Source organism: Budorcas taxicolor, chromosome 15 (assembly GCF_023091745.1).
Source record: "Budorcas taxicolor isolate Tak-1 chromosome 15, Takin1.1, whole genome shotgun sequence".
Taxonomy (NCBI): Eukaryota; Metazoa; Chordata; class Mammalia; order Artiodactyla; family Bovidae; genus Budorcas; species Budorcas taxicolor.
In genome coordinates, this window is record NC_068924.1 from 61,787,080 (window position 1) to 61,800,345 (window position 13,266).

The following is a 13,266-nucleotide window of genomic DNA, read 5'->3' on the forward strand; positions in this document are numbered from 1 at the left end:
AAGACTGTTATTTTCTTTTATCATCTCTTCTGTACCAGAGCTGCAATCTTACTTCTTTTATATGCTGCCACTCACCTGCGCTCCAGTGATTTCTCACTTCCACCTCCATGTTATTTGAAGTAAATGAATGGATGACTGAATGGTAGTGGATGATAGGCTATGAAACTCATATTAAAAGGCAATATCTCATTGAAAACCTAAATAAAGAATTACAATGATGTTTGCAATTGTGTATTTATATTGGGTTTTATATACCTATTTTAATGGTTTACTTTTTTTTTCTTTAATGGTTTGCCTTTTTATTCATTTTTCAAAGCGCCTTCATGGGACAGGGAAAGGGGAAACTTTTAAGCCTGAAAATCCTCTATTAACCTATCGAATGTTCACTGATACTTTCAGAAAAAGCTAGAGTACTAGAAATGTGTCAGAAACCTGAGCAGGCAGAATTTTACTTACAACTGCCTTTAGTGTGGATTTCTGTCTTACCTATGTTGCCTTCTGAACTAACTTATAGTTGAGAAGGCCTGATCTGATGGAATTTCACTTAATTTAGAAATCAGTTGTGTCTGGCGTTGGTATCAATAGTCAGACTTCACCATTTTTTCTATTTGTTTTATCTGAACTAAGCCTAGCTTCCCTGGTAGCTCAGGTGGTAAAAAATCTGCCTGCAATGCAGGAGACATGGGTTTGATCCCTGGGTAGGGAGAAGGAAAGGGCGACCCATTCCAGTATTCTTGCCTAGGAAAATCCCATGGACAGAGGAGCCTGGCATGGGCTACATGGGGTCACAAAGAGTCAGACGTGACTTAGTGACTAAACAACAACCTATCTGAACTAAACGTTGAGAATCTTTAAGTGCAACTTTTGACTTAAAAGCAACCTTAAAATCAAAGTAACACTTTTTTTTCTTTCGCATTCTCATTGCCTCTGCTTTCTAAAGTACTGCCTGCTGTGGGCTCAAAGCAGAAATTTGGTCATGTCTTGGACAGGGAAGAAAATTTAGTGCAAGGAATTGGTTTTTTTAACTTTTATTCCCAGAGCTGATAAGCTAACTTCTGTTAAATATTTAAAGTTTTACCTAAATCAGTAATATGGTAACTGAGTTTTGTTAACCTGGCATGAATTAACCATTCAAGAATTCTGAAATTTGTATTAAATAAAATATAACTGCACTTGCTGAACATCACAGTCAAGTAAGAACTACCAACTTTAATGAAGTTTGCTTTGGGAATTGAAATGTAAAAACCAAAATTTATGAACATGGTGATTTTAATTTTACTATCATGCACATCAACTCTTAGTTTTACATATTAAGTATATGCCAGTAGAGGATTATAAAATTACCAAATAAATTCATAATTATCCCCCAAGGTCAGCATGCTGACAAAAGTGGTTTTATATTTTCGTTCTTTTCCAGTAGTACAATTTGATCACGTTTATATTTACTTGAGCTATAACCTTTTACTTTATGTGGCTACATAGATAAAACTTCTTGTTTGAAATTTAGTGCTAAAAGCCAGAGTTTGACTGATTTTTGTTTAGGAAGGATGTATGGTCCTTAAATTTTATCCAGTTCTAGAATTGTGGGGAGATGCTATCATTGTTTTTATGAAGAGGAAAGATATGAATATCTTTTGGTAATTTCTCTGCTTCCAGCAATATGGATATATGAATCCTTGGACATGTAGGATTGGCTATATATACCACAGGAGTCTGCACATAGAGTTCCAAAAGTGAGTTCAGGTTTCTAACATCATGCTACTTGATGTTAGATGAAGGAATTATCAAACATTCACACAGAATCATACTAAAAACCAAAAGTGTATATATATAGAAGAACATTAAGTTCTACATATATATACACATACATATATATATATAGAATATTGAGAAAAAGTTTCTCAATATTTGAAGTTTTAAATGTCATATAATTTCTAGGGGAAAAAAATCTTAGAAATAAATGCAGTAGGAGCAATTATAATACATATAAATGGCCTTAACAGTCCTTAGTCCCCAGAGAAGGCAATAACCCACTCCAGTGTTCTTGCCTGGAGAATCCCAGGGACAGAGGAGCCTGTTGGGCTGTCGTCTATGGGGTCACACAGACTCGGACACGACTGACGTGACTTAGCAGCAGCAACAGTTCTTAGTAGCACTTTTCACCAAGGTAGGTAGGGGCATGTATGTGTGTTTTCTTGTTACAATGCTTAAAAAAAAAAAAAAAAAAGGCTCATTTTCCTTGCATAATCATATGGCTTTGTTTGCTCATATGGACACACTCTTACAGACCATTACAGGTATTTGAAATCAGTTTGTCTTCTTTAATACACTACCCAATGATAGCACTCCAGGAAAGATTCCATATCTCTCTAAAGTCTGCTATATGGTACTACTTGTGCCTTTCAGATTGTATTGTTGATAACCATGATATTAAAAAGAAAACCCACACAGCTTAAAAATGATACTTAACAAAATCTGAGGTAGAGCTGACTTTTTAAAGGAAATTTTACTCAGCTTTACTGGTAAAATACTGGAGACACACTTTTGATCAACTTAGGTATAACCTTGCTACATATAATTTATATGAGAAACTGATATAACTTTTCATTTGTAGAAATATTTGAAGCTGAAATTTAATCACACTTGAATTCAAATTCTAAATTGTGTGCCCAGTATGTAAGATTGTCCCTTTATAGCCTTACTACTTTTCCTCTTTTTTTTGTGGGGGGCGGTCCCTTATTTTTAGCCTTTATTCTGAATCACAAGCACAAGCCTCAGGGCTCAACTTGTTTTTGGTCTAGTTTTCTAAAAATGAGCCTAGAGGAAGTAATGCTCCTAACAAAGAGCAAAACAATTCTTCGGACTTACTTTTTAAGGATAAATTTTTGCTCACTATAATCAGTTTTTGTTTACTTGGTCACAGTTTAATTTTTTTTTTGATAGGTTAAGAAGTGGATTTATTCAGAGCAAAACACACTCCACACACTGGACCATCGCAGAGGGCCAGTGCAGCCAGCCAATAGTTTTTCTTTAATGCTATCTTTGTTTAGCGCTTGAAAAAAAATGTTCTTGAACACTGAAATACATGTGAGAGCAAGACAGTGAGTGAGTGATTAAAGGAACACCCACACTTACGTCACTTTTAGGAGAGACGAAAGATAAAATATCTCAGTCTCCCTCAGATATAATTTGGGGAAAATGCATTCCTATTTGAGGATTTCTAAAATGTTTAATTTACCTCTTAAAAATGGATCCTTCATGTTTCCAAACAGTAGCAAAAAAGACCAGGAAAGGACAATAGTTGCATATATGGTAAATACAAGGTGACTTTTCTTGTATTGTTGACATTTCTTTTTAAACTGTATTGGCTAAATAACATAAGCTGCTATTTCAAATGTGAAGGAAAGCAGCACCAGGAGACATGACTTTTTTTGAGATCCTTTTATTTTTTAAAGGATTGTTTTAAAATGTTAAACTACAAAACCGGTTCCATACATTCTGCCATAAATAAAACGAACAATAAGGCAGGACTCTACATAAGCAAACCAAAGACAGCTGTTTTCAGAAAATGTGATAAAATGCTTTACAATCATAAGCCATCCAGTTTTTAAAATAAAACTGTTGAAAACCCACAAGTCTTCAAGTGGTACATACAAGACACCCTTGAAGCAGGAACAAAATGTGGTTCTGCCACTTAGTACTGTTCTCACACTTTTTTGAAAACCTAATTCTGCTTAGAGCATAGGTCTGTTCCAAATCCTAAAATTCACGTAGATTGGTTGGTTGTTCTCGAGAACCATATGATAGAGGCACCAATGACAATACAACTTTGTTTCCAAGAACCTTGTAACAAAGCATTGTCTCTTTAAACATATGACTTAGAGGCAAAAGGATAAGAGTTTTCTTCCGAGGCAGGAGCTACACCTGCTTCACCGAATTCGCTTCTGCTGCCTTGCTCTGTAAATGTCATGAACAGGGGGAACCACAGCTCCCTTTTCCTCATCTTCATCTGAATCCTCGTTGGGCCTTTTGACAGCCTTCGTGAGCACTGCATTACTTTCCACTGGGCCATTGCCTTCTACAGCTAGCTCTGGGGCTCCTCCAGTAATGATCCTCACAGCTTCTTCAACTGCTATTGAAGCAAAACAGAAGGACTGTTGGAGGGTGTTGACAAGTATGCTACTGTGCCATACACTTGGTTATACAGCAGAAACTAACACAACATTGTAAAGTAACTATAGCCCAATTTTTTTTAAAAAAAGTATGCTGTGAAGGAATACATATGTACTACTTTGGATACTTTATCATTTTGTAGCCTCCTATTAGCAAATTCTGAGATAGTACCACTGATACTAAATAAAGACAAAAAACTAAGGTTAAAATTAACAAAGTTTTCGTAAGCAAAATCTGATAGTGCATGTTCACATGAATAGAAAAGCTTTTTATGATATTTTTCTTAGTAGAATTAGAACATGAACTGGCCTCTCTGTACCAAAGAGGGTTTGGACCCCTGCGAGGTGTCACTGTACTGCTGCAAGGTGGCTAGCTGGTTTTGGAAACTTCAGTGGCGATCTTTCCTGTCTTGGAGACAATAATGTGAATTCCACTCTAAAAATGGAGCCTCATCACTTACTATTTGGTATCTTGCATCTTCGGAAAATTTCCATTAGTTCATCCACTTGTACAAAAGGACCCTATTTTGACACAAAGAAAACTTAATCCCCAATAATCTGACGAGTTAAAATAGCCCCAACTTTGTATTTCCCATGATAAAAGAGAAAAAGTACGTAATTACTACATTTACCCATAGAGCAAGTATCTGTCATGAAAATGGTGAACAAACCTGGAAACAAATAGGAGGAGGGAGAAGTTTCATTAAAACAACTGCTGCAGGTGGCACTGGGAACACTCCACCAGGGACAGGGTGTAAGCCTGGAGCTGTAAGAGAGAGGAATACAGGAATGGCACGGAAGAAGTTTCTATACATGTAATAACTAACATAAGTAATTTGTACATAAGTTACTATGTACAAAAAGTCTTTGTTCTGGACATCTTAAAATGTTTTTAGTGTTTTATATGTTTGACCAAACTCAAGTGGGTGAGACAGTGAAAGCAGTCTCAACCTCATGGCCACTGAGGGGCAGAAAAGTAAACAAGTGACTTTGCATAAGATGACCCAGAACCTGAGTTAGTCAGTTTTTGTCAAAGATCATGTCTAAGCCTCACAAGTCATTTTTTCAGCAAGCCCATTTAAAGTCAGTTATACAGTAACATATTTCATTGTAAGGGCCTTGTTCAAATAGAATTCAGAGACTACTACATATTAGTAAGTATAAACAATACCAAATATCACCAAAGTAAGTTTCCAGCTGTGCAGGTAACCTGTAGGTAGTGGCATTTCAGAAAACTCTCTTACGTATCACTGCCAAATGCATTACTGCAATCTGGATCAGTGAAGTTTTTTGTTTAAGACATTTTAAACTCATCTTGATTCAAAGATTATAGCCAAATCACTTGTCATTATTGACCCTGAGTCTAATTATTAACCTATAATGGAAAGGTCACATTAATTTGCCCCCTCCAACCCCCACACACCTCTGGATTAAACCAACAAACAAACTGAGGTCTCAGTACTGGATCTAAAGTCATGGCTTACGTGCTAAATGTCGTGGCTGAAATGGAATCATCTGCTGAGTGTCTGGTTTAGGGTATTCTGGTTTTCTATCCACTTCATCTTTCAGAACAGGCACTATAGAAGGAGCTACAACTGGGTCTGGAATTATAGCTGCTAGCTTAGCACGGGAGACATCCTGAAAATGCAGAACAGAAGAATCCTAAACCTGAAAAAGGGACTTAAGAGTAGAACTGTGCAATTCTACACTCCTGAGGATACACTAAATAACTCGGTTAAAACCATAGCGAGAATGGAGAAAGAAAAGCAAGAACTTCCATGACAGTGAAGATTGACAAATGTAAAGAGTCACTAGACTCAGTGTCACCAGGTGGGACATTTGTAGGATCCTTTTGTAGGTAATACATACTGGGTAGATATATATACCTGGTAGGTAATAGATACCAGGTAGAGGTGGGGTAATTTGGAAGAAAATCTGCAGTTTTAGATATTTTCTGATATCTCCTTTCCACTAAAACTGAACATCATCCATCAAGTTCTCTAAGTGAAGAAGCTGATTAAGTAAGGTGCTCTTTCATGAAACCTAACAAAGCTTATCACTTACGTTAGTTCATAAGATTTTGCTAATGAAATGAAAAATTATTCCCAACATACTGTTAGAGGGGAGAAGGAATGTTTGTTGAGTAACCACGTTTGTCAATTTTTGCCGTTCATTCACTCTTTGAGGAGGTAGATAGGATCACCTCCATTTTACAGAAGGGACTAACGCTCAAAGAGGTTCTGCTATCTCCAAGGTTATATGGCTAGGAGGCAGACAGAGGAGTTGAGAGCACGGGCCTCTCTGACCTCACCCCTTCTGTCTTCTCAGTGTCCCAGCAATGCCTGCCAGGGCTGAGAGCAACTCTTGAGAGAGCCTCTTTTGCCAGCATCAAGGGATATAAGAGAATTTCATGTTCTCAAAACTTGCTCTTATGCAGTTGGTGGCAAATCTAAATGAGGACACCCACTGAGAACTGCTTTTTTTCCTCTCTTTCCCACTCTCACTTATGTGCCACACACAAAAGCATAATGATCCTTCCCAAATACACAGAATATAAACAGAAATACAAGATGGAAAATTCATGAAGATATTTTCATTAACTTCCTTAATTTCCATTTTCAACTTGGCAAAGTTGAAACAGTCTAAAGATTCCACAAACAATCTTAAAAACGCCTTTGGCTTTTCATTTAGAATTTGTTAAACCAGGAGCAGAATCCCCTCATCCCTGAGCAGTAACCCTAGTTCAGAATAGGAATATGGGGCTGGCACACAACTGGAACTTCCATTAATGAAAAGGTCTGAAGTTTATTTTAATCTGGTTCAGACACAAGACCAGTGAGACTCAGGCTAAAAGAGGGCAGTGAGGAAATGAAGAATGATGGTGAGGAACATCCTAGCTGGCTGGCTTAAGGAGACCAATCAATCCAGGACTCGTGTGGATATCGCTTCCCCTTGGATTTTCATCTGGTCTTTGTTCACCTGACACAGAAAAATCAGGCAATGATAGAGCAATCGTTTTCTCACCAAGGGCTATTTCTAGGCTATTAATCTTTCCTTTTGGCCCGAATAAGTTCACGTCCCAGATCTGTTTTCTTAATGGTGCAGAAGTCCAAATAGAGGAGTTCCATTCCTAGATAAGCTGTTGAGTTGACGAAAAAGTTTGTTCCAGTTTTGTTCCATAAATGGAACGAAATTTTTGGCCAGTGAAATAATTTCCTAAAGGCTTCCACTGAAGGAGCCCTGTTTCAAGATACAAACACTTCAAAGAAATTTATGGATTTACCAAGCTATAAAGTTTCTTCATTATATCTACAACATATATAGCAGGAATTACATTTGGTTTAAGATCTCCTATCAAAACACACTCCTCAGTTTTAAGAACTGTTAGAGAAAAACTAACCTAAGTGACATTCAGATTTTCCACCTGCCCACAAAATGTAAGAAATAAGGCATTGACAATTTCAAGGAAAGAATAAAGTTTGTTAAATCTCATTTTAATTCTCATTTTGTTCATTACTGTTGATAATATTTCACAAACCCAAGGAAAATCCCTGAACTTTTTGTATTCTGCAAATCTATTCTAAAACTAGACTAATTTCAATTTCAGAATTTACTTTAAAGTTTGCCCATGAACTATTCTAAAACATCAGGAAAGTAAAGACATCACACACATTGTGAGCCCAAGTACATACCTTATACCCAAGTGCTTTTAGTTCACTTGCAGAGCAAGGATATAAATCCATGAACTTGTATCTGTCTACCAGTAAAGCTGTTTCTTTGCCTTCATACTCTTCTTTGAATGCTGTAAACCGTCTTTTCTCCACTTTGAGTATACTAGCTAGATCACCAATATTACTTTCAAAAGCTAGAAATCGGGCCCAGATTTCTCTGTAAGAAAATAAATATAATCAATACTTCACTATCCTGGGTTTGGGACTTACAAAAATATTCCAGTTCCTTCACTTCCTTCCCCTTTTTAAAATTATAAGAATCTATTTTTTTATTATAAAGATTTCTAAACTTCAAAACACAGAGTAGTATAATGAATACCTATATTCCATCACCTAGATTCAGTCATCATTAATATTTTGCTACATTTGCTTCCCCATGTTTTCACTTAAGTATCTGAAAGTGAATTATAGTCATCATAACCTTTCACCCTAAATACTTTCATATTTAAGGTGTTTTTGTTTTTTGTTTTTTTAGTTTTTTCTTATTTAGCCTACCTCCTATCATTTGTGGTCAATGAGACATTTATCCTAGAGACAGTAAACTAACTCTAGGTGGGGAAGAGTTGAAAAGGAACCTAGATTTCCAATTACTCCTGAATGATATGACTACCATTTTGTAGTGGTATGAATTAAAATGCAGAATACATTCTTTGTACAATGTATGAATAAAAATATATTTCAAAATCTAACATGATTGTTCTCTATTTTTTCCCATTAATAGGGATCCCTGGGGACAAATTAGTGCCTCACCACTGTTCTAACAGCCAAAATTAATTCTCTGAGACTCTACTTAAAATGTCAGTAAGCACCTCTGTACTAAAGTAATACAGTGACTTCCTATTTTATGCTAGGTAGGGGACTATCACAAAACTTCTATACTGGGAGACATTATTGCTACTCAACAAGAAAGTAAGAATTGGGAAAGTTAGGAAACCTGCCCAAGGTATAGCTGACTGAGCTGGAATTTGAACCCAAGACTCCAAAGCCTTACTGCTCTCACTGTGCCACTGTACCATGTTGTCCCTCTGGTATAACTGAGTCAAGACCATGAATCAGCGATGTAACCTGTCAAACAAACTTTCACTTTGTAAGAGTCTTTGCTCTTGAAAAAGAGATAACAAAAATTTCAGAACTCTGCCCTAATTTGTCCATATCAATTTGTAGGAATATAGAGAAAGATATATTAAAATATTTAATAACAAATTGTTAAGGCATCTCTCAAAATAATCCTAGTCAGTATGCAAAAAAATTTTTTTTAACAAATCTTAAACAAGTATGAAAATATTGCAGGCAGCCATTTGTAAATGAAACTTAAAAAGAGAGGGGAAATTTCTACTGAAACTTAAGACTCACAACAAGCAAACATTCATACCAGCGACTACAGTTCAAGTATTAAAGCTGCCATTAGAACCTGACCAGGAAGTTTTCACAATGGCTTACCCAGATTTCTCAGGAGGAAGACTTCCAGATGTTAAAACTCGTTCAAACAAAACTCGAGTATTATTGTCCTCTAGGATATTAAAGAAAATTTTAAATATTTTTTAAAAATTTAGTTCTATAATTCAACAAAGCATTATCTCATTGAATCCTCACAAAAATCTTACGCAGAGGGGTCTAAGTATTATCACAACCAGTATTTATATACGAGGAAGTTTGAGGTTCAAAAAGATGAAGTGAACTGATTTGGCTCATTGTTAACTGAGTAATGGACCTGTAACTAGAAGCCAGACCATACTAAACAAAAGGTACTGAATAGGTGGATGGGGTGGTGGACACTGGGCTTCCCTGGTGGCTCAGCAAAAAAGAATCCACCTGCAGTGCAGGAGATGTGGGTTCAGTCCCTGGGTTGGGAAGATTTCCTGGAGAAGGAAATGGCAACCCACTCCAGTATTCTTGCCTGGAGAATTCCATGAACGGAGGAGCCTGGCAGGCTACAGTCCATGGACTTACGAAAGAGTCAGACATGACGAGGTGACTAAACAACAACAACAAAGCTAACATCAGATTCCATCCTCAATTTTACAGTAAAAAATATTATACATACTAGTAACTATTCTAAAAAATGAAGCAAAAGAATATAAAACTGGTGAGGAACATTCACTTCATACAAGAAATTTCTTTTTAATTAAATGCTCCACTGACTCACTTTCTGGAGTTAAGTCCTCTTCCAGAGAGTAGAATCACTAAGTTGAAATACAAAGTCATGTTTTAAAGTTTTATTCTTTTCTACTATTTAGGCAGACAGAATGTTATTTTTTCTAAAATATCATTAAAATCATTAATATACACCTGTGATATCTAAGTTTACATCTAATTATTTACATGACACATAATTTTTTATATTTCTTTCTTAAATCAGTTTTTATAGCAGATCATTTTTAGTCAAGAAATTACATATCCTGGATTGTGGTGTGGTTAAGTTGATTAAATGAGATATATACATACACGAATTCTCTAGCCTTGTGCCTGGTGTAAGGTAGGAACACAATAAAGGATTGCCATTATTATTATTACAACAAAATAAAAAAATAAAGATAAAGATGCTCATAAACATAATGTTTCTTTTTGAAATCTCTTCCCCAGTAGCCTCAAAGGATTTTACTTGGGCATCTTTGAGTTTTCGTGGCTTGAGATTTGTGGCTTCATTCTCTACTACTGTTGGGACTGTGCTGCAGAATTAAAGATCATTCTGCAGAGGGAAAAATTCCAGGAACATAATATCAAAGAATGACACTGATGGTTTAATATTAACCAATACAGATCTAGACTCTACTTACCATTGAGGTGAGAAAGATAGTCAATATAGGCCAAGACATATTCTGGAATGTCTCCATATTTCTTTAGCCCCAGCTCAAAAATCTTAAAGGCAACAGATTTGTCCTAGAAGTAAAGAAAGCAAAGTACTGATTTCCATCAGATAAGATACTCAAAGAATATTAAAACTACATTTAAATATCACTAACTAAGTACATTAAGAATTACAATGGATATTAAAATCATGTAAAAACTGCAGCACTAAATACCATTCAGGGGGTTTAGATTCAGAAACATGGAGTTTAATAAGGTATAAATTAGCAGGCAGAGGGGATATGAATGATGCTCCATGTAATTTTACATAGATACACTTAAGGTCTCCTTTATGATACAGAAGAATTAAAGTTTAATGACAGAAACTAGGATTGCCTTTCTTTTAATTAATTTATCTCAGATAAAGGAAATTATTCTATCTTTATATTTTATTACAGGACTTACCTTACTACAGTAATATTCCATGAGTGCTGCAGTAACATAGACATGGTGGCGGGTTCTGGTATCTTCTCTTGCTTTTTTAAATATCATTCTTCCAGATTTGATCCCTTCAGCTCTTCTTGCAAATTTCATATACTGGATATATACCTATGTAAAAAGAGTATTTGTTTTCTATAGGTTAGATAGAATGTGATGCCTGTGGCATCTAATACAGGCTCACCATACTTCTATACTAACATGTTTTGCTGTATAAGAAAGCAATTTGAATACCTGAGAAATTGAAAAGTGTCAATAACTTTATAGATATTGCACTATTTAAATCCATAAGCAATTTTTTTCTGATATTAGATGCATGCAAATTAATTTTTTAAAATTGAGATATAATTCACATAGCACAAAATTCACCCTTTAAATGTATAATTCTGTGATTTTTAGTGTATTCCCAAGGTTTTATAATCATTACAATCATCTAATTCCAAACATGCTAATTAAACCTTAAGAAGGAATAAAAGTGAAAATACTAGAAAATACTAAAATTTCTTGATTTATTGCTTTAAAAACCCACTACTCTATTTTCTAAAGAACATATAATGTAACTTCATTGATAAACTGAATCATTTTATACTTTGCACTAACAGAGTACTTAACACATAATGAGTATGCAATATTTATTCGATGAACAAAGGTCTCTGGACTACACACAGGGTGACTATTGAGTAGGCTCCTGATTGGCCCAGTTTTGATGATGCCAAACCTCGCTGCCCAGATGAATGAACTCTGAGTTACTTGAGGAATGAAATGTAACTTATTTACCGTTATCCTGCTGGAATCTAGCACAGTGCATAGCACAGATACAGGCTGCTAAACGAATTTTAAAAAGATGACTAAATGCAAGCAGTGGAACCCCAAGGTAAACAAACAGAAAAGGAATAGGTCTGGAGTTGACCTGAGGCAGAGGGTCTAGAGCCCCATGCGTTGGCCTGTCCACTTCTCCCACTGAAAGAGCGCCACTGCACTTTTGCAAGAACAGTGGCTTTGAAAACCACTATTACAGAGTAGACTTCAGGATAAAGTGAGTTCCTGTCCAACTGCTTCCTAGAATGTTGGTTTCTCTTGCCTCTATTTACTTAAAAAGAAATATTTATTAAGCAACAATTACATAACATTCAAACTATGCTCACGAGGAAGGTGTTAGAAAAAGCCCCACTGTAGCTGTTTCATACTTCTGTACTTAAAAAAAGAAAAATAGGGCAATACCTCAGTAATTGTCAGGGACTGGGAGACAGGGAAGGGTTGACTATAAGGGGGTCACATGAGGGAATTTCTGTGGGGTGATTAAAGTGTTTTATATTTTAATTGTGATAACAGTAAATTTACTATATAGATTAAAAAAACTTTTCTATAAAAGCAGACTGCAAAGGTGGGAAAGAGATTTATAAAGTTACTTACCAAGGTGGGATCAATATCCTCAATTGCCAGAAGTCTGTTATATATACTGTGAACTTTCTCATACTTCATGCGACTCTAAGATGGTAGAGAAGAAGTGGATATAAATATATACTCATAAACAAGCAGGATTTGAGCTCTGAGGAATCCAGAGGCTGCATCCCACAAAGGCACCTGCTTTGAGCATAAATATATAATGAGCAAAGGACTAATAACTGTTCATTTTGCACTATCTCTGTCTTCAAAAAGCAATATGCCTGGTGAAGAAGCAGCTAGGAAAAAAAATTCAGTGCTGCAATTAAAAAATCCAATTATAAGAAAGTTCTAAATATTTTAACTTACCTCTTCATAATCTGCATATGCAAAATAAAGAAGCATATTCTTCTTTAATAAAGTGCTTATGGCTCTTTCATATATATTAGCAGCTTCATCACTAAATAATTTGGCATTATTCATATCCTAGGAGAGAAAAAAGAAAGCTCACTTACAGTAAGTTTAATGTAGCTGAAAGAGAATAAAAAACAGACTCATCATATGTATATACCTATGGACATACATGCATTTCTGGATTCTTAAAAAAATTCCTAAGACTTCTTCCATTATTTCAACATAAAAAAGAATTATGTAAGTACTCTAAGTGATTCATTACTTTAATACATTAAAGAAGA

The 13,266-nt window shown here is 35.5% G+C and overlaps 1 protein-coding gene across 1 annotated transcript in view; it reads right to left on the bottom strand.

Moving 5' to 3' along the window:
• Positions 1–3,439: 3,439 nt before the first annotated feature.
• The window catches only part of CSTF3 (cleavage stimulation factor subunit 3), a 66,390-nt gene continuing 56,563 nt past the window's right edge, over positions 3,440–13,266 (bottom strand). The window contains exons 12-21 of the mRNA XM_052652686.1: positions 12,941–13,057; positions 12,602–12,676; positions 11,156–11,299; positions 10,681–10,783; positions 9,344–9,413; positions 7,865–8,060; positions 5,657–5,810; positions 4,844–4,938; positions 4,634–4,694; positions 3,440–4,132 (exon numbers count right to left, since the gene is read on the bottom strand). Of these exons, the coding sequence (XP_052508646.1) occupies positions 3,930–4,132; positions 4,634–4,694; positions 4,844–4,938; positions 5,657–5,810; positions 7,865–8,060; positions 9,344–9,413; positions 10,681–10,783; positions 11,156–11,299; positions 12,602–12,676; positions 12,941–13,057 (1,218 nt within the window). The 3' untranslated portion in view covers positions 3,440–3,929. The remainder of the gene's footprint in view (positions 4,133–4,633; positions 4,695–4,843; positions 4,939–5,656; positions 5,811–7,864; positions 8,061–9,343; positions 9,414–10,680; positions 10,784–11,155; positions 11,300–12,601; positions 12,677–12,940; positions 13,058–13,266) is intronic.